The 20,000-nt window shown below is 35.1% G+C and overlaps 2 protein-coding genes across 7 annotated transcripts in view; one reads left to right on the plus strand and one right to left on the minus strand.

Moving 5' to 3' along the window:
• Positions 1 to 3,950, plus strand: part of fastkd3 (FAST kinase domains 3) — a 22,905-nt gene extending 18,955 nt beyond the window's left edge. For all 6 annotated transcript variants that reach the window (XM_016508526.1, XM_016508524.1, XM_016508523.1 and 3 more), the window contains 4 exons: positions 2,344 to 2,518; positions 2,652 to 2,721; positions 2,824 to 2,938; positions 3,841 to 3,950. In XM_016508526.1, the coding sequence (XP_016364012.1) occupies positions 2,344 to 2,518; positions 2,652 to 2,721; positions 2,824 to 2,938; positions 3,841 to 3,939 (459 nt within the window). In that variant the 3' untranslated portion in view covers positions 3,940 to 3,950. The remainder of the gene's footprint in view (positions 1 to 2,343; positions 2,519 to 2,651; positions 2,722 to 2,823; positions 2,939 to 3,840) is intronic.
• An 82-nt stretch (positions 3,951 to 4,032) lies between these two features.
• On the minus strand, positions 4,033 to 11,940 carry chmp5b (charged multivesicular body protein 5b). The gene is made up of 8 exons (XM_016508528.1): positions 11,638 to 11,940; positions 11,002 to 11,106; positions 8,390 to 8,436; positions 6,727 to 6,820; positions 6,544 to 6,615; positions 6,329 to 6,437; positions 6,044 to 6,159; positions 4,033 to 4,407 (listed from the first exon to the last, which is right to left on the minus strand). Exons 1-8 carry the CDS (start codon positions 11,704 to 11,706, stop codon positions 4,357 to 4,359), a joined length of 663 nt encoding a protein of 220 aa, XP_016364014.1. The 5' UTR covers positions 11,707 to 11,940; the 3' UTR covers positions 4,033 to 4,356.
• Between the last annotated feature and the right edge of the window lie 8,060 nt (positions 11,941 to 20,000).

Here is a 20,000-nt window from a genome sequence, read left to right on the forward strand (position 1 = left end):
CGATGCGATACGATTCACCCCTATTACGATGCAGTGCGATCCGATTTCGATTCGATTCGATTCAACACAATTTGATTCGATGCAATACGATGCAATGGAAAAAATATGATCACTTGTAATGCCTCAAGACCTGTTTCATAAAACAAGTTAACCAAATAAGCCAGGCTTATTTCAGTTAGTCTGACTCATTGTCAAATGATTTGGTTCCATAAGGCAAATTTAACATAGGTCTAGATCAAGCTTAGTCACTGTGGCAACTTATGCTGGGAAACTAACCTGGGGCCGGTTGCATAAACGGTTTAGACTAGTCTTAAAAAGTTAGTCAACTAATTGTTTTTCTTCAAGACTGGTCATAGCTTTTTAAATTCAGTTATGAAAAGGTAGATTGGTCTTATTTGTATTGGAAAAGTAAGACTGATTACCCGTTGGCAACTGCTAGTTGGTCAAACTATTTTTTAAGACGCAGTCTTAAGACGGTGGCTAAGTTTATGCAACTGGCCCCTGAACTCCCCAGAAACTGCATAGCAACACAAACAACCACTTAGAATGCTTAAGTAACTACATAGCAACACCCTGGACAGGGCCGGATTTACCTCTTTTTGTGACATAGGCAAAACACATTTTTGGGCCCCCCTTCACTATTAATATAATAGGCCTAATATTACCACCCAAGCAAACAAAAATATTTCTTAATCAGTGGAAACTTTATAGTGTTTTCTATCGCAATAAGCGCTTGCGTTCAGTCAATAACAATTGAATGTAGTTCTTAATTTGTTTGAGGACTGAGAAAGATCATTCCATTAATAGGCGCGGCGACGTGGCCACATAACCACTTCGGGAGTTATTTCTCTAATAATTTAAATTTTTTTTATTATTTTATTCATTGGGAAATCCTGATGAGGCAAGTAAATCAGCATCTGTCAGGTGTCCAGCTCATGTTCTGCAAAGGTCTGCATACTGTCTGTGTGACTGTTTGGATGATGAAAATGGTAGTTGGTAATGTAATCTAGGTACCTCATTTTAGGTACATTTTTAGATTACTTTTTTTATCTAACTTGTTTTAAACTTACAAAATAAGCATACTGTACAACACTAATGTAAAATAAAAAGAAAATATTAAATTTTTTGTATATCAACATCATAAAATTAAACACTGCATTACACCAGGGTTTCCCATACTGGTCTTAATATAAGAACTGTAATAGTTTGTGAGTTGTCAAAAGCTAATTATTAAATCATGAAAATGTAAAAATAAATAAATATTTTAACACTAAAAAAAAAAAAAATTTTATTTGTTTACCTCCAAGTCAGTGTGACCATTAATTAACAGAGAACTGTAAACATGCAAATGTGTTCCTCAGAGATATTTCAACTAAATTATTTTAGGTTTGGCTGATAAAAAATGTTTGGGAATCCCTTGATTACATGAACAAACATTAGTAGACATGACATTACACACCCAAAGTCTTCCAGGTTTGAAATATTTTTGTTCAAACTTCCAGAATCAACAGCTACTGAATATTACTGGACATTATGGTGACATAGCGTTTCACAGCCATACATCACCATTAAAGGGATAGTTCACTCAAAAATGAAAATTCTGTCAGTAATCACTCACCCTCGTGTCGTTCCAAACCCGTAAGACCTTTGTTCAACTTAGGAACACAAATTAAGATATTTTTGATGAAATCTGAGCAAGGGAACTACCACGGTCTAGGCACAGAAACGAATATGAACGTAGGTCTTTTGGGTTTGGAATGACATGAGGGTGAGTAATTAACAACAGAAGCATGGTTTACACACTTATTTACATGACATTTACAAGGCCATTCTATATTGTGAATATAGTCAAAGCTACATGCTATGACACACAGTAGGATTTTTAGAAGGAAAATGTAAAAGAGAAAAAAAAAAATTAGGGAGAATGAATAAATTGTGAATAATTCACATTGTGCCATTGTGTAAATATGTAATGTAATCCATAAAAAGTAACTGTAATCTGATAATGAGCATTTTAAAATGTAATATACTTTAATTACACATACTTATTTTTTTGGAATCTGATTACATAATACAGATTACATGTCATCAGTTACTACCCTGCATTGAGCACACATGCAAGGTGAATGTTGATACAGAAGAGGTAGTAACAAGGTGGTACTAAGCATGTGTCGAACTCGTTCTGTGGTCGACAAGCTGCATGAATACAGCTGTGCATGAGAGCTTTTTAGGCTCCCAAAAAAGGATACAATTTAAAAGGAGTGTTATATATGAATTATATACTAATGTTGCTTGCTTATTCATAACAATGCTCATTTACATATTTCTTACACTTAAATGAAGGGACCACGACTTTCGCCGAAGTTTCAAGTAAAGTCATTTTTGGCTTCTGGACAGTCTTTGGAGACTCCGGTGGAACCTCATTTCTATAATGCTGTGAAGTCCGCCCTAGTGGATCTGCTGGGAGCTCGATCTTACTTTGCTTCCAGAGTACTTACACCATATTGTTATACGCTAGGTACATATTATGCATCCACTTTGGTCCTAAAATTGTATAGCTGTCAATTTCTTACACCAACACATGTAAACCTTCTGATTGGTATATCTCTGTGGCTGTATATGCCACTATTTTCTCGTTTATATATATGCAGACATTGAGATAAAACTAGATGAAGAAGGGTACGTCTTGCCTGCTTCGCATACAAATGAAGTCCATAAAAGGTAAGGCATTTCCTGCTGTTTGCAAATAAAGCAGGAATTGATGGTTAGTTGTCTGAGAATGAATGCATATTGTGATATTGATATTCATTTGTTTATTATCAGAATTGCTCTCTGTATTGATGGGTCAAAGCGCTTTGCAGCAAATGCAGAGAAACTACTAGGCAAGGAAGCCATCAAGCAGCGTCACCTGAGGATTCTGGGATATGAAGTTGTTCAGGTAAAACAAACTTAATTTCTCTTGCCTTTTATTTACCGACTATGTGCTTTACTAAAATGTTTTTTTTTTCTTTTACTAAAACTTTTTTTCTTCTATGCCTTTCTATGTATGTGCATGTTTCATAGATCAAGCTGAAATGTTCATTTAAAGGAATAGTTCCCCAAAATAAAATGTGTAACTTACCCTAAAGTCGTTCAAAAACTTTATTCTTTTTTGTGTTCCAGGGTGGAATGAATATTAGCGTTGTGGTCATAATTTTACATGCACCTTGCAGAATCAGTGAAACTATAATAACTGTAGTAAAATAGGAGAGGGTTCATAAAAATGCATTAAGATCTGGGGAGTGTACATTTTTTCTTCAGAAACTACATATGTTATTTACGGTTCCCAGAAGACAAAATGAGGACAATTTACCCCAATCATCACCCTCCTTGAACATCAGTTGTCCTCTGTGTGAAAAAAGTCACTGTTTAATAGGGTTCAAATATGCAGAAGAAACCAAAGAATGTTCCAAGACCTGGAGCAAAATATTTTTAGGATCCCTATCATTTATTTTTTTTTAAATTAACATTCTGCATATTTTCCAAGGTGTAACGCAAGATGACAACTGTATTCAAAGTATTATTATTTCAATCAATTTAATCCACAAGCTACAAAACATTTCAAGCTCTGAAAAGGACACAGATGTTGTGTAAAGTTATCCATACAACTCCAGTGGTTTCAATTTAAGTCTTCTGAATTTTTATCAACATGAGGGTGAGCAAATAAGTCAAATTAATTTTTGTTTTTGGGTTAACTATTCCTTTAAACACCAGTCTTGTATGCATGCATGCCAATGTTTAAAACTTACAATTCAAACTAGTGTATGCTCCATAATGGCCTTAGTTTTACTCTGTCTCTAGATTTCATACTATGAATTTGAGAAACTCAAGGCTAAAAAAGAGGTTGTGGAATATCTGCACAAGAAGATCTTTCCTCACAGCTACAGACTCGGCTGGTGATATCTGGATTACCAAATGGATATTGAACTACAATTCATTAGATTTATTATATATACAGAAGTTTGTCTTTTGCTTGTGTACAGAAATGTGATATTGTATGTAAATTATATTTATTTATGCTTTCAATAAAGTGTATTGCAGTACAAAGTAAACCACCTACTGTATATCCTTCAGAAAATAAATCATATATACACAGTCAAAAACAAGCCAACCAAGAAAAACTCTGAACTAAATGATTAATGTTAAAAGATATCATGGATAGATTTCTTATGAAGCAAAAGATTATAATCTGAAGTAGATCAAGACTAATTTAAAAAAAGATGAAATCTTGACATTGAAGGTCTGTCCCAGTGTTTATGTTTGTAGATATTTGTCCAAATCTTTTGAGGGTTTACGATGTATTGTCATTTTGTTCCACTATGTAGCTGGAATCTGAGGAAGGCCAAACTCATCCACCAGTACTCCATCCTGTTTGCAAAAAGCAGAATTTTTATATCAGTTTGCAAAAATCATTTTCTGTAACAGTGGATGTTATTCACATGTCTCCACAAAGCAAAGAACATGTAACTAAAAATGCAGTGCTCAGTATGAAATATTTACATGCGATTTTAAAAATACTGTATATAACATGATACAGACATTTTTCAATAATCTGCTCTAACCTTAATCAGTATAGAGTATGCAGTCTATTTTTATGCAATAAAGTGACACTTTTTGGCATTCTAATTAAATTTTGATTCATTAAATTGACAAATGATCTCTGAGTGCATTTGTCAACTGTATACAATTTATTACTGAAATGAAAAGTCCAGCACATAGTGTTGATGGATGCAGCTTCTTACACTGTGTGGCTTGTTTACTTTAAATTTACTAAGCATTCTATTAAAGGATCATGAAACCCCCAAATCTGAACCTCAGATTTGAAACTGGCAGAAAAAATGAGCATGTAATGCTATAGAAAAGTGGGAGGGCAGAACATGAGGAGGTCTTATTGTATGTTAATTAGAGCACATGTTCTGTATTACCCCGGAAAAGGGGCATCACTAGTGGGGGGGAAGTGGGACTGACTATAGGGGAACCACAGCTATTGGGGGCCCATAACAATTGAAATTGCCTTCAGAGCACTTTGATACATTTTAAATATTTTTATTTTTCACATGTATATTGGCAGGTTAAGCAATCCTAAATGGATCCGCATTGTATAATAAAATAAATTATAGCGGCATTTATTATAACATCATAAATTATAAACAGCCTAAACAAATTTAAAGCAAAATTGAATTTTCGGTGTGTAGGAAATGCGCCATGTAACAAACTTGACATGTCTTACCTTGCCTAACAAGCACAAACTGTGGCAAAGTTCAATGCGAGGAAAGGTTAAAAACCAAAAACCACAAGATAAAATTTTCTTCCATGAACGCATAGACCAGCAATTTGTGAACAGCTCACAAAAGAAAATACAAAGTCAACATATGGCTTAATGCAAATTTTTCGTTTCACTTTAATACCATGAACTATTTTATCTTTTAACTATTTAAAAAAATAAGTGAAATTAGTTAATTATTATTTATATTAGTAGTTATAAAAAATACTTTAAAACATTAGCATGTAGCCTTCAGATATTATTCAGTTAAGTTACCATTGCATTAAAAAGATCAAATAAAAAGTTACAAAATGAAATAATGTAAATAATAAAATGGAAAAAAAAAACTTTACAGGTGACAGAACAAGTGCAAGTCTACTGCACTTACACTGCTAGACTTAATGCTCAGACTTATTTTCACATATCTTTTTTTTTTTTGTCCCATCCATAGCTATTTACAGAGTGCTCACACAAATACACATGGGAGTGTTTGAAAGCATTTTTAAGATTTTTTAAATTTAAGTATTGACTTGATACTGAAGTACCAGTACTTTTGACAACACTACTAGAACTGATATATGTGAATGCATATTTTTTTGCTTTCCGTTAACTGCATAATACAAGTTGCTTTGGAACATAAGTCACAGTACATTTTAGATTATAAATGTGACATTTTCTAGAAAACACTAAATAAATAATAATGTGTTTTATGTTGTTTTTTAAATTAATGGTTGTGTTTACCCGATTCGTGGTTCTGTCTCCTGGTACTCCTTCGGGTATAGCTGGAGCAGAAGAAGCCTCATCCAGATAGGAATTGTCATCGTCCAAAAGGAGTTCATCACCAAGTGCATCCAGTTCTTATGGTACAAACAAATAATCAAGCAAAAACCAACATTCTTTTTTTTTATAGTGAACAAAGTAAATACACACATTTATTAGTAATAGATCACAACTAATTACTAATCAAAATAAAAATGCTAAATGCACAAAATAAAACAAACTACCTTAACACCTGTTCTAACTAACCTGCCTCCAGATCATCTTCATCGATGTCTGGTGTCCCATAGCTGCGGCTGAGAGCTTCTTGCACTTCATTAGCATCTTCCATCATGTCCTCCAACTGGTCTTGCAGATCCTGCAGCATGAACAGCAAAACTTTTTCTAATACACGCATCATTTTTTAAAATCAGTTCAGACAATTTAGTATTTTACACCAAGTAAAGAAATGAAAGGAATCTTACCTCAATCTGATCAATTTTAACATTCTTGTATGCTTTTTTCATTTCTTTGGCACCAATTTTCATCGCATCCACCTATGTTAAAAACATTAACATGCACACACAGAAAACAAGTATGCTTGCTACATATCACTAATGTTGAAAAAACACATAACATTTCTTTTTTTCTTATGACTGCGTTCTTACAGTGGTCTTGGTGTCTTTTAGTGTCTGGATGGTGTAGTTTGCTTGTTCCATGTTAAATGACTGCTGCATCAACTGATCTCTCTGCCCTTCATACCTGGAGATATAACAATATCCTTCAATGTCTTGTATCGTTTTTTTGCATCAAAGTTTAGGAAACACCATTATTATATAGATCAATTCGTTTTTTGTGTGTGAAGCACTTAGTAAACCAGGGGTGTCCAAACTCGGTCCTGAAGGGCCACTGTCCTGCAGTTTAGCTCCAATTTGCCTCAACACCTGCCTGGAAGTTTAATTGGGGTTGGAGCTACACTCTGCAGGACAGTGGCCCTCCAGGACTAGGATTGGACACCCCTGTGGTAAACACATTTACATAGATTTTCATTTGTTCATTTGACTAACTGTTTTACCCAAAGTTACTTGCAAAATAAAAACACAGCATACAAGAGCTTAACGTACGTATTAGCAGTGCTACAAAACAAACAGCAAATAAATATAGTACAACAGTATATTATATATAATAAGGCAATTTGTGTTTGGATCATAACTCTCATAAGTGCTACAATAAAAATAAAGGAAAACCCTCTTAGGCTGTCTGTCCGATTTGCATGAAACTTAGCAACACAACATCCCTAGACACTCATGACAAAAGCTTAAAAACTTTTAAACTTAATTTGACTCAAAGTATTGTGGAGATGTAAGTTAGGATATAAATTAAATGGCCATGCAATGCTAATTTTTTATGAGCTGACTTACATATGCTGAAAACTGACCAAACTTAACAAAACTTGACAGATTGGACAACAGGACATTCTGACAACGCACACAAAGTTTTGTCAAATTCTAACAATAAGAGGTGCCACAATTGAAAACCCACTATAACTTCACAACCATATGCTTCATTAAGTTAAAAACTAGTATGTATCATCAGGAGCACAAGCGTGAATACATTCAGTCCCTAGCTTTTGTTTGCAAAATTTGATGAAGATTGAACTAACCTAGGAGGAGTTAGTAAAGGTAGATCAAGAAAATTTTAAATGGCAGAAGAATTTTATCATTTGAAGGGCCTAACTCAAGGATTCAGAAGTACAAACGAATTTTACTCTATGTGCCAAGTTTGGGGTCTCTATGATTTACTCTGTTGCCCATACACTTTTAGGACAAAAAGTTGGTGCAAACACAATAGGGTTTCAGAACTTTAAGTCTTTGGACCCTTTAATAATCTTTAGGAAATCTAAAAAATGATCCTTAAGAGAACAACAGGGCACTTTCAGTGCTTGGGCCCTAAATATGCCAGAAAGTGCTAAACATGCTAGCAACATGCCATATTCATGCACAATCATGCTAGTAACACTTGGCTAAGCATAAAGCATGTTACTAATACCCAGCTATGCGATAAAACATTATACATGATAAATACATGATAAAACTCGCTAGAAACATCTAGCTAAATGCAAACTAGCAAAATAGAATGGAATTCCCCTGGCATCACACTGAATTTTTGATAATTTACCATGAAACAGAAATTATTGTTGAGAGGCTAGGGATGCGCAAAACACACCAGCACCCCCAGAGTGCACCAAGGTCAAATGCTTTGCAGATTTAATTTACAGTGAAGATTTTATACATAAACATATTAAGAATGACTACAAATAAGGGCACTTACATTCTCTTCTGTTTGAGGACTCTCATGGCTTTCTGTTTCACCATGTTCTAGAATAGAAGCAGAAAAAAACTGGACTACAATTTTTCCAATGTCCTGTTTGCATTGTTAGGTCAGATCTTCATACACTGCGTGGTGTGCTCTGTCAGACACCAGATATATGGCTATAATGTTGAATGATTTAAAAATAATAATAATTAAAGAAATGGATAACCAAATTAAACCAAAAAAAAAAAAAAAATCAAAGAAACCTAAATTTATTTCTTTTGAGTAACGAAAAATCAAGGCAAAATCAAGTAACAGAAAACTGAGAGCAGTAGCTCTGGCTTGTGTCTTCTGAAGCTATACAAGAGTTTTGTATGAAGGACAAAAAAAAAAAAATCTTAAATCTCATTCACATTTGGAGATATTCAAACCTAGCATATAAGAGTGTCACACCAGGTTTAATGCCAAACAACAACAAACACCATTGCTTTTTCTACCAACTCTGACACACCAGGTTTGAATATAAAGTATAAATTGAATTTGAGAGCTATATAGGGAATAATTTTCAACATATATCATCTTAAATTTCTGTCTTTGGTCATCACACATAGCCAGAGCTGTGTAGTAACTGATTACATGTAATCTGGATTACGTAATCCAAAAACTAAGTACTTGTAATTAGAGTAAATTACATTTTAAAATACTCGTAATCAGACTACAGTCACTTGTAATTGTAATACAGTTACTAGTTATTACATGATTACATATTTACACAACAGCAATAATTTATTCATAATTTATTGATTCTTCCTAATTCCTCTTTTTCATCTTTTAAATTGTCCTTTCTAAATTGGCCTACTGCTAATATGCACTCAGAAAGTCTTACAGTTTTGTGGACATTCACACATAGATCAGTCAAGTGGCTGCTCAGCATTTGACCACTGGATTTACAACAATCATTTCAGATTTAAGTGGTGTTTCAATATTGCATCAACTACTGATGAACACATTAATTTTTATTTCAATTATCACTCAGTTGGTTATTTTACTATGTATTACTTTGGAAGACGTTTGTCTTTCAAACACATACAAAATGCACAAATTCACCAACTTTTTTGCCATCTGATCCTCTTTCATATAATATATTTTTATTTGAAGTACCCTTGAGATTTTAAAATAAAGATTTTAATGATGAAGTATCACATTTGCATGTTCACAAATAAAATTTTAAACAAATAAAATATTTAGGGATGCACGATATTGAATTTTTGCCGATATCCGATAGGCCGATATTTTCCAAGTCATTTTGGCCGATACCGATACGATATATTTCCTTTTGTTTGGAAACAACACCAAGTCTCGAAGCTTTGAAAATAACTATAAATAAACTATATATCAATCGCTGCATTTTCCCCCCAGAAAGATGCAGTGTTAACCCTAACATTTTATTTTAAGATTTAACATTTGGAGATGGTCTAAAGCAAAAGAGTTGTAAAAATTCTGAAAATTTTTAGAGCTTATGATTTGTTTAAAAAATAAAACATATTGCACATTAATGAATAAATCAGTATATATAAGATGATTTAATTTACAAGTGTCATGTTTGTGATTTTTTTTTCATGTAAGCTATAGCTTCTGACCTTTAAATAAAAAAATACTCATTATTTTATGACATCAATTACTGCTTTATTTAATCAGAAACAGTCTAAATGTTATTTGTGTAGGCTATTTTACTTTTAATTTAATTAGAAGTAGGCCAACAGGGCCCACTACAGATTAAAACTCCTTACCGAACGGGCATTAGGACCTGGGGGAGGCTGTCACTGCTGCCACTGCACCTACTAATACTGTTTACTCGATCACACACTGAACACGTCATTCTGTACATGCTTTCAGATTAAATGCAGAGATCCAAAAGAGTGAATCATTCAGACAAAACTTTGCTTCAAGAATGAGCCACACTGCTGATGCGATCTAATCACTAGCACACCCTGAGCACATGTGAGTTAACGTATTCATCTTATCGGCATAATTTTTCATATCGGGCCATGCCAATATTTACATTTAAAGCCATTATCGGCAGATTCCGATACCAGTACGATAATATCGTGCATCCCTAAAAATATTTCATTTTTTCAGTAAGTGTTTTGATTAATTTTTAAATTATTTGTTTTAATTCAAAATTGTATGATTTAATTAATTATTAGCTTTTCATTAAACTCATAAACCCCCTGCAGTTCCTTCACAAACTCAGTTTAGGAAACCTTGACATAATAAAATATTTAATGCACTTCATGTTGTTAGTAACAACAAACTAAATATATTTTCTTACTCTTTGTATTTTTATATCAAGATTAACCTATTTAAATCAATGTGAAAAACGAGATAGCTCAAAAGTAATCTAAAAGTAATCTGATTATATTACCTAAATTGTGTAATGTAATGGATTAAGTTACTAATAACATTTTTTGCCATGTAATTTGGAATCAGTAACGGATTACAATTTGTAAGTAATCTAAACAGAAACGCAAGTAAATGTAATAAAATTTAAATTTTGTGGTGAGTGATTCCTTTAATTTTCATACAGAAATACATAATTGCACCCAGGTAAAGTCTGAGCCAAATTTTACCTTTGATGGGCCATCCCTCATTTTCTTCATTTGATCTTTGTATTTCATCAGTTCGGCATCGAGTCTGGCTATCTTCTTATCGACAGATTCTGCTCGTGAGTCAACCTGGAATTCATCAAGGGAAAGAAAGACATTATATAGGATACAACATATATTCAACCATGCACATGCTTAATTTATTTAGGAAACGAGAAGCTGTAGTTGTAAATGAAGAAAAAAATGACAACCTGTGATGATAAGTCACTGAACTCTAAAGAAACCAGCAGGACTGGTTCAAATTCACACAACCTCAACACAAACTTTTTGTCATACACAACTTTCAGAACACATTTTGTGTGTATTCAAAAACACCAACCATGCCACTTCTTTAACATAAGCAAACCAAGAGAACAACTATAAAATCAACAAAATAAATGTATAATGTAATGTTTATCTACATGGACAAAGTCTGCTTTACTACATGACACAGCAGAACATATTTCACCACTCATTACAAATAACATGAAAAATCTTTCGGCTGATAATATGAAGAAAGATAATTCAGTGAGATTTAAGCAACACTGAAGCCATTTCAGCTCTCAGGACAACGTTCTTTTGTTTCACATTCTCCAAAGTTACATAGAAACAAACACATACACCCGATATACAGTCCGTCAGGTTTGGTGGCGGTGCTTTGGGTTTTCCTCGTCCGAAGATACGATTCATGCCGACACTATTGTAAATAAACAGGTTAAATAATAAAAAGTAAAAGACGAAAACAGTATCTCAACCTCCGCCCGACAACAAAACACAGCCTAGAAAAAGAATCCGGAAGTAACAACGTCATGACGTCCAAGGGGTCTCCCCACAGGGCACGTCCAATCACCCAAAGCTGAAAAGGCAGGAAGGCAAGCAGCGTGTCACGTCCTAGTACTTTTAGAAACACTGCTTCACGCAGCTTCGAAACCTTTGTGAATCTTTTGTTTTTGAATCAGTGGTTCAGAGCGCGTATCAAATTGGGCAAATCACGTGATTTGTGCAAACGAGGCTTCGCTGCGTCATTACTGTTTCGAAACTTTTGGAAACCCCCATGGTATGGTTGCCACTAGGTGGCGTTGATCTCAAAGTAATCCATAAACAGTGTCTACCAGGGGCGTTTCCTCCGAGGAGGCAAGGGAGGCAGTGGATGCGTCCGAAATGGCATACTCCGTACTTAATTTCAATAAGTACTTACTTAACAAGCGCTAGTCCTTAACAAGCTTACTTAACAAGTCCTCGGTAGTTCGGACTTCGCAAATTCGACTCGGGAGTGCGAACTCCTGCAGGGGCGCGTCTAGAGGGGTGGCACCGGCCCCCTCAAAATATGCTTGGCCCTCCCTTGTGCCCAAACCTACACACCTACTCTGATTCACTGCCAATTATTTCCCGTATATTACGATGCCATTGGATTATTAGAGTGCTGTCCATTTCATAATGCTCAACGCCATTGGATTAGAGTGCTGTCAATTTCACAATGCTCAACGCCATTGGATTACAGTGCTGTCGAACAGGTCCAGGACAGAGCCATAGAAAGAGAGAGTTGCGTCAACGGAAGTCCAAAACGCTTGATCGTCACGTGATTCATGTAGACTTCAAATAGTTCCAGGAAGTTCTTTGTCGGGCAATTCAAATTGATAGAGTAGCGAGACATAACTTCGATTTTTGGTAATTTGTAATAAGTAAATACACTGATTTGCAATATTTATATATTCATGTAAAAATTAATATTCAATTAAAAAACATTATACACACACAAATACATCATTTAAAAATTAATATTCAATTAAAAACATCTGTGTGTGTGTATATATATATATATACACACACACACACACACAAATAAATAATTAGAGATTCAAAAAATATATATTCAATTAAAAAATCTAATTGTGTGTTTTGACTTTTGCTATGCACATACTTATAGCAATGCATTTATACATAAATTTATAATAAAATGAATTGTTGTCTGTGTCCTTTTCTCCACGATGTCCTTGTATAGTCTCCATCATGGTTTGCTGTGCTGCATGGGGATGCTCCAATCGTTCGGAGAAAGGAGTGCGAATGTATGGCTTCCCTGCTGACACAGAGAGGAGGAAAAAATGGTTGGCTCAAGTCAGCAGGAGCAATATAAAAATAAAACAAAGTTACAACAACAAAAAAATTTGTGAGGTAAACTTAAGAGTATTTGCACTTTTCCACAAAGACCACATACCTTTTTAAACAATGTTTTTCATGCTTGTTTAATGAACATCACTGCTGCTCCACCTACCAGCACCCAACCAACACTAACCCTCTATCTACAAGCACCCAACATCAACATCACTGCTGCTCCACCTACCAGCACCCAGCCAACATATCTGACCCTCCACCTGTAACATCATTGGTCATCACCACTCCTGACCTGTACCATCATTGATCCTCTTCCTGCACCACTCTTGACATGCAACATCAGTAATATAATTAATTACAATTATTATTTTTCTAAAATACATTGCATATTCTGTTTAGTATGGCTTCTTATATAATATGGCAGTAGAATACACATTTAGCATGGTACCTTATTGCTGGCTTGACAGAAACATATCTTATGTTTTCAATTTCACCATGGTCCCTTCAGCACTGCTGACCGGCTTCAACCCTTATGCTCCATTACATATCAGTCCTGTGACATCACTGAGCTTCTACAGTAGATTACTAATATACAATAAAACAGATGTAAGTATACAATACAGTGACAAAATATTTAGTATGATTACTTCTATTATAGAGCAGTCATATAATAGTTTTGATATTTAGCATGCTTCTCTATTTAGTCTAGTACACTTCCTTTTTCAAAACTGCTTGCCTGCCTATTTATTATTTATTTTACTTGTCTTTCAATCCCACTTAGGTCTATGAATTTTTCTCTGCCGTTGTCATCAATCCAAAATTCAGCTGAGTTAAAACATAACAGGTAATAGTCACAAAAATCCCAAAATCCCAATGCCTAAAACACTCCACATATTGCTGCATACTCAAATCTACACTCTAAAACTTTTAATAGGATGCAACGTAAAAAAAAAATCACAATAAGTTATTTATTCTTTGTTACACGTGCAAAAGGAAAACAGAGGATGTCCTCGTTTTACCATTTGCGCCGATCGCGGTTACACGCACCAATGTTGTGTTCATATAGTAATATTTAACTTCCCTCAAACTCAAACTGAAAAAAAAATCAAATTTCTCTACTTCCATAACGACGGATGAAACTGCATTAACGAAACGATTTTAATAAGATGTCCCTGATTTGTTTTGTGTCGTTAACGTTATCTACGTATACATTATCTGTTAACTGATTAACTTTATATTCCCCCAAATCTACTAAATTACATAGGAATAATCCAGTAGCATACTTTATAAAACAAAGTAATTTAATCCAGATGTACTGATGATATCCAACTCATTATTTAAACGTCTTCAGTGGCGGTTGGCCAATAGAGGGCGCTAGGGCGCCGCCCTCCCTGAACCACACACACAAAATAATAATTATATAAATTATTTAAATGTATTCATGGGTTTCAGTCACGTGACTTTTTTGTTGCGGCCGCCATCTTTAGGACCTTGCATAGCCTCTCCTTGGTAATCGGAAACCAAAATAACACTTTACCAACAACAGAAAACAATGGTATTTTTAAAAAAAAGGATTAGATCCTTATTTACTGTCAAGCGAACTGCTGACTCCACTAAAGTCTAGTGAAAACTTACCAACATGACGTTTGCTGATAGGCTGTTTACATCTACCTCGTACAATCCCTCTCCGTACACTCGGGCCATTTTCAGTTAAAATTTCACCTGCTAGAGACTTGTCCATCGGCCCGGATCCATCTGCAGCACCCGGCTTGGATGTTTGCGTACTCGCTTTCAGATTCTGGGCCGAATTAACCGGACCAGATGCGACAGCCGTAACTTGCCGAAACTGCGGCATCCAAGCCGGACTCGGCCTGTTGCGCAGCACGCCAGACTTAGCACAGTTGCATTTCTATATCTACTGTACTGTTCATTAATATTTCATTTTAAATTAATAATGTTACCTACACAAAACGTTTACTTTCATTTTAATTATATAGATTATAATACATAAATTACATGACTTAACAAATCTATAAACATCTCATTATTATGAAAGCAATTTTAAAGTCCATTAAATGGGACATTCTACCAGAAATGTACATTTCCACCTGTAAAAATCTTGGGTGAAAAAAATATCTTATTCTTAAATCTGAACGTTGAGTAACGGCCTGACCCTTTAGCTCGTCCTCCTCAAAAAAAAACATACAAAAACAAGCTTAAAATCATAAAATTCAATTACAGAACTCACCCTTGATCAGTGTCAGCTTCACCTCAGTCAAATGATTTGAAAAATTACCCATGCATTTACTTGAATGAAGCATTTATATGTACACTTGGACTGTAACATTTAATAAATAAAGGTTAAAACATAAAACATTTAAAAGGTGTTTTGAAAAACACAATGGGAAATGGCAAAGTTTTGGAATTAAACATAAAACCAATAATTAATAATTTCCTTTAAGTTCACTGTTGGTTGTTTTATTTGTTAAACGTAAACCAAAAAAAGGGTTAATCTTTTTTTATGTTGTCATTTACCCGTAATGTTTTAATGTTAAGTGTGATGACATGCTCTTGATTTGTATTAGATTTTTTTTCTTTTAAATATCTTAAGTTATTTAAAATAAAATTGCTTGCTGGGCTGTTTGTTTGCGGATCGGTGTGTTGTTCGTCAAAGTTTAGTGCAGCATAAACATTCTAGACTCACATAACTGTACTTATATCAAAGATTAAAAACATCTCGTTGATTTATTAGCTTTAGGTGGAGCATAACGAAAGTTTTCTGGCAAATCAGCAGTCCCGCACGCAAATTTAACCTTTTGCAAGTTTCATTATGAACTTGCTAACTAAAATACTATAATATTAAAACTCATCTATGCTTACGGGAAATATTTAATCAAAAGAATCCAATACATCCACATCTCTTGGTAAATAATCCATTGTGATTTGCTGTTATCACAGCCCAGAGCACAGCACAGCAGATTGACGGAATTGCAATTCGGTCCTACAAATGGCGGCCGCACCACTGTGTGACGTCACATGAAACCGATGAATATTTGTATGATGTGATATATTAGAAAATCATCTGTGAAAAAATATATGTTTTTACCATCATAATATGACTTCTCTGCCTGTCTGCACATCTCAATTTCAGATCTACAGATCTTCTTTATGCACCAAGAGCTTGTAACACTCCAAGAAAAAGGAAAAATTGAAATCGCATCATATGACCCCTTTAAAGCAACTGGGGCAGATCCAGCATGGACAGTTACGGGAGTGAGAGATATGAAGCACCTGTCCGAGAAAGTAAGAAAACATGAGTACACCAGGGCACACATGGATAATTCTGTCAAACTCTGGTCCAGGAGAAGCGCGATTTCGCAGGCTGCAGACCACGTCTCTGTTCATTTAAGTATTAAATTATAATTATATATATTGAAATACGTTAATGTATGTTGAAAGCAATTTAGAGTTTGTGCTTAGTTGTGTTATTCAGCCGCGATGCACCAGCACCGCTTAAAATAGAAATCGTTATGTTACCTTTCTTGCTGTTGTTTCAAAGATTAAAGGGCACAATCACTTTCCCAAATAGTCTGCAGTAACGTGGCAAACGCTAAAATGTGGGGTTTTAATAATGTTAGCGTTCTGACACTTGGAATTTTAAGATGTAGAATAGTAAACACCTGTTTGTATTGAATAAACAAACGTTTTTGCGTGGTAGTCTTATATTTTTTATTTTCGTTTGCAACGTCCAAGAACAGCTTCACATTTAAATGATTTTGTCTTTAAGATGAGAATATAGCTATTAAATATACTATTTGTGTAATATTGATGATTAAGTTAGAGGTTTGTTTATTTTTAGACAGAATTTTGTGGAAACGAAATGAAAAGGGGACAAAGTCAGGCACAGCAGAATACATTCAAGGTTTCTTCAAGAAGAAACTGAAGACAGGTAGATGTATTACAGTGCAGGTCAGAGCCAATCCACCAGGCAGGGCCAAGTTGGCCAGCAAATTAGCAGCCCTGAACCTGGCAGCACAGGTCAGAGCCAGCCAGAGAGGACCAGTGAGGACTACACCAGCAGCCATCTATCTGCAGAAGATACACACACACACACTCACACACACAGGGGTGCCGATATGTGTTCTGGGCAAGCGGCAACCTCCCGCTCTCTCTCATGAAGCCAACATTAAACTGTAATTCGTCAACTGGCCGCTAGAGGCTGGCTGCAAAAGGGAGTCAATCTCATAGACTCCCCATGTTAAAATGCCCAACTTTACAGCAGAAAAAAAACGTTTACAGCCTGGTTCAAAAATTAGTTTGGTCTATATAGCTAAGTTTGCCCTTCATGACAACTGAGGGAGGTGAATTTTTTTATAACTCATCCGTTTAAATTATATTAAGCCTTAAAGTTCTGCATAATTAAGGGCGTGGCCACTTGAGTGGCAGGGGGGTTGCCGCTGCTGTGAGGGACAGGTGGATTGCCGTTGCTGTCACCACCGTCGAGTTAGGTGGGCGTGGTTTCAGCAACCAGCTCCCGCCTCTTTGCCCATTTTTGATTATCCGGGTGTTTCTCGTGGTGACGCGCTGCCAAGATGGCGACGGCTGGCTCCGCCCACTTTGAGCTTCAAAAACACTCTTTAGAAACCTACGGGTGACGTCGCGGCACTTCGCGGACACTTCGTCCATGTTTTTTTTTTACAGTCTGGTTCTGGGCCCCCTGAACAGCATATTGACTCGAGCCCCCCATGATCAGGGATCTTAACCTTCCCCCGTTACGGCGCCCCTGCACACACACACACACACACAGTCTGTTTGGACAATAATAGAAGTTGAGAACAATTATTGTCTGTTCAATGGTTTTTATTTATAAAAAAAGAGAGATGCGTTGTCCAGGCACTTGTGCAGTGCCCCCTGTCTTTATCTTATGCGTAGCCTATTTGATTTTATCAGATGAGGGCTCGATTATAAATCAGGATTTTTGTGCAGATTAACATCTTGGAAGGGAGAGCTGGTTATATAGTCTTAATGGGTCACGTTTCATGGGAATAGTGTAAACAGGCTTGTGTAAGTAAATTGCTCAGTGTAAAGAAAGAGAAGTAATGGGAAGCTGGTATTTGTGTGTTCTTCTTTCATGTCTAGACAAGAACAAGTTCTATGACATTTGAAACGTGTCTAGTCTTCATGCTCTATGCTGACTATGGTTTCACTAATAATAAACATACATTTGCATAAAGCATCCATATTTGTCCATCCCCTTGTTGATTAGAGTATTAAAAACTTGAAAAGTATTAATTTAAGGTACATTTAGAACAGATAAAAATGTGCGATTAAGTTGCGATTAATCACAAGTTAACTCATGACAATCTTGCGATTAAATATTTTCGATTGACAGCCCTTATATATATATATATATATATATATATACACACAGTATATATTATTTGTTCCTGTGATGCAAAGCATGAATTTGAATTTTCATCAGCCATTACTCCAGCCAATTCCCCAGTCTTCAGAGTCACATGATCCTTCAGAAATCTTTCTAATGTGCTGATTTTATTATTAATATTGGAACCAGTTGTGCTGCTTTTTTTTTCAGGATTCTTTGATGAATAAAAAGTTAATAAATGCATTACAAGAAAAAAAATGCAGTGCTTCATTTTGCTGTAAAGTTGAACTGTTTGGTTAAGATAAGCATGTGGCTGTGTGTTAATTGTTTTGAGAGCAATTGCATTACTTTGGAGAAAAGTGTCAAATGGACTGAGATCAACTGTAATAAACAATATTTCTTATATATATCAAACAATATTTGCTGGATGCATAATAAGGTTCTTCACTGTAGGGGAATTATAGCTAAACCCCACAGAGAGACCAGTCTATAAAACTTTACGCATATTCCATCCTGTGTGCGTATATGCACAAAAGCTGGATTTTGCATACGTACAAAAGTTTTCAGATTTATAAAGCCATGCGTACACCAGAACCTGCAAAAAATTCCTTTTGTAATCCCCAGTCAGCAGAAGATTGTGCGTACATGAATCTCCACCCCGTCTCCTCCCCAAAATAGCCATATATGGAGCTTACAACGCCTTGTTTTAATATGCATAACGTAATCTGCATATAATTTCCATGCATATTCCATCCATGTGACACTATGTTTAACGCAGTTAAGGGTACAATACCTTAGGAAAATATGAGATACGTACTATAAACACATTGCCATTCAAATTTATGCAATTCTGCCTATAATGTAAACATATATTTTAAAATGTATATTTGAATGGAGATAGGCCTTATTTTTTTGCAGTGTAAATAACTGCCTGACTCACTGTGTCAATAACAAAAACATTTTGAAAATAAAACGTGCATATCTTTCCTTCAAATTCTATCTTTTAAATATGGTGTTTGTCACAATATTGGGAAGAGCACGAAAGGGGTTATCATTAGGCTACTGTCTGTGCGCGACACCTTTGAACAGAGGTTTTACTGTCATCAAACCTGTTCAAACCAGCCAATGGACTGTTTGATCAACAAGTGCATCCTTATGTCTGTCGTTACCGTATATGTTCCAAAGCATCAGACGAATCAAGTTCACATCATTATTAGTGATCATTATTCATGCAAAAGTATTTTCTCAGAACATGAGTTTTGCTATTTAGAACACAATTTAAAGTGGAATTGGCATGCGCCAAGCAATCCTCGCTGTGATTAAAACATTAAATCGCATACCACAGGAAAATAGTTCGAAAGCAGCACATCCATTGCAAATATTTATGTTTAAATTCATATAAAAATGTAATTTCTGGATAATAATTTCATGAAATTTCAGTGCTTAACCTTAATTATTGAGAGTGTCATATTTAATCTAAATGTGT

Source organism: Sinocyclocheilus rhinocerous, unplaced genomic scaffold (genome assembly GCF_001515625.1).
Source record: "Sinocyclocheilus rhinocerous isolate Xijiao unplaced genomic scaffold, SAMN03320098_v1.1 scaffold1075, whole genome shotgun sequence".
Classification (NCBI taxonomy): Eukaryota; Metazoa; Chordata; class Actinopteri; order Cypriniformes; family Cyprinidae; genus Sinocyclocheilus; species Sinocyclocheilus rhinocerous.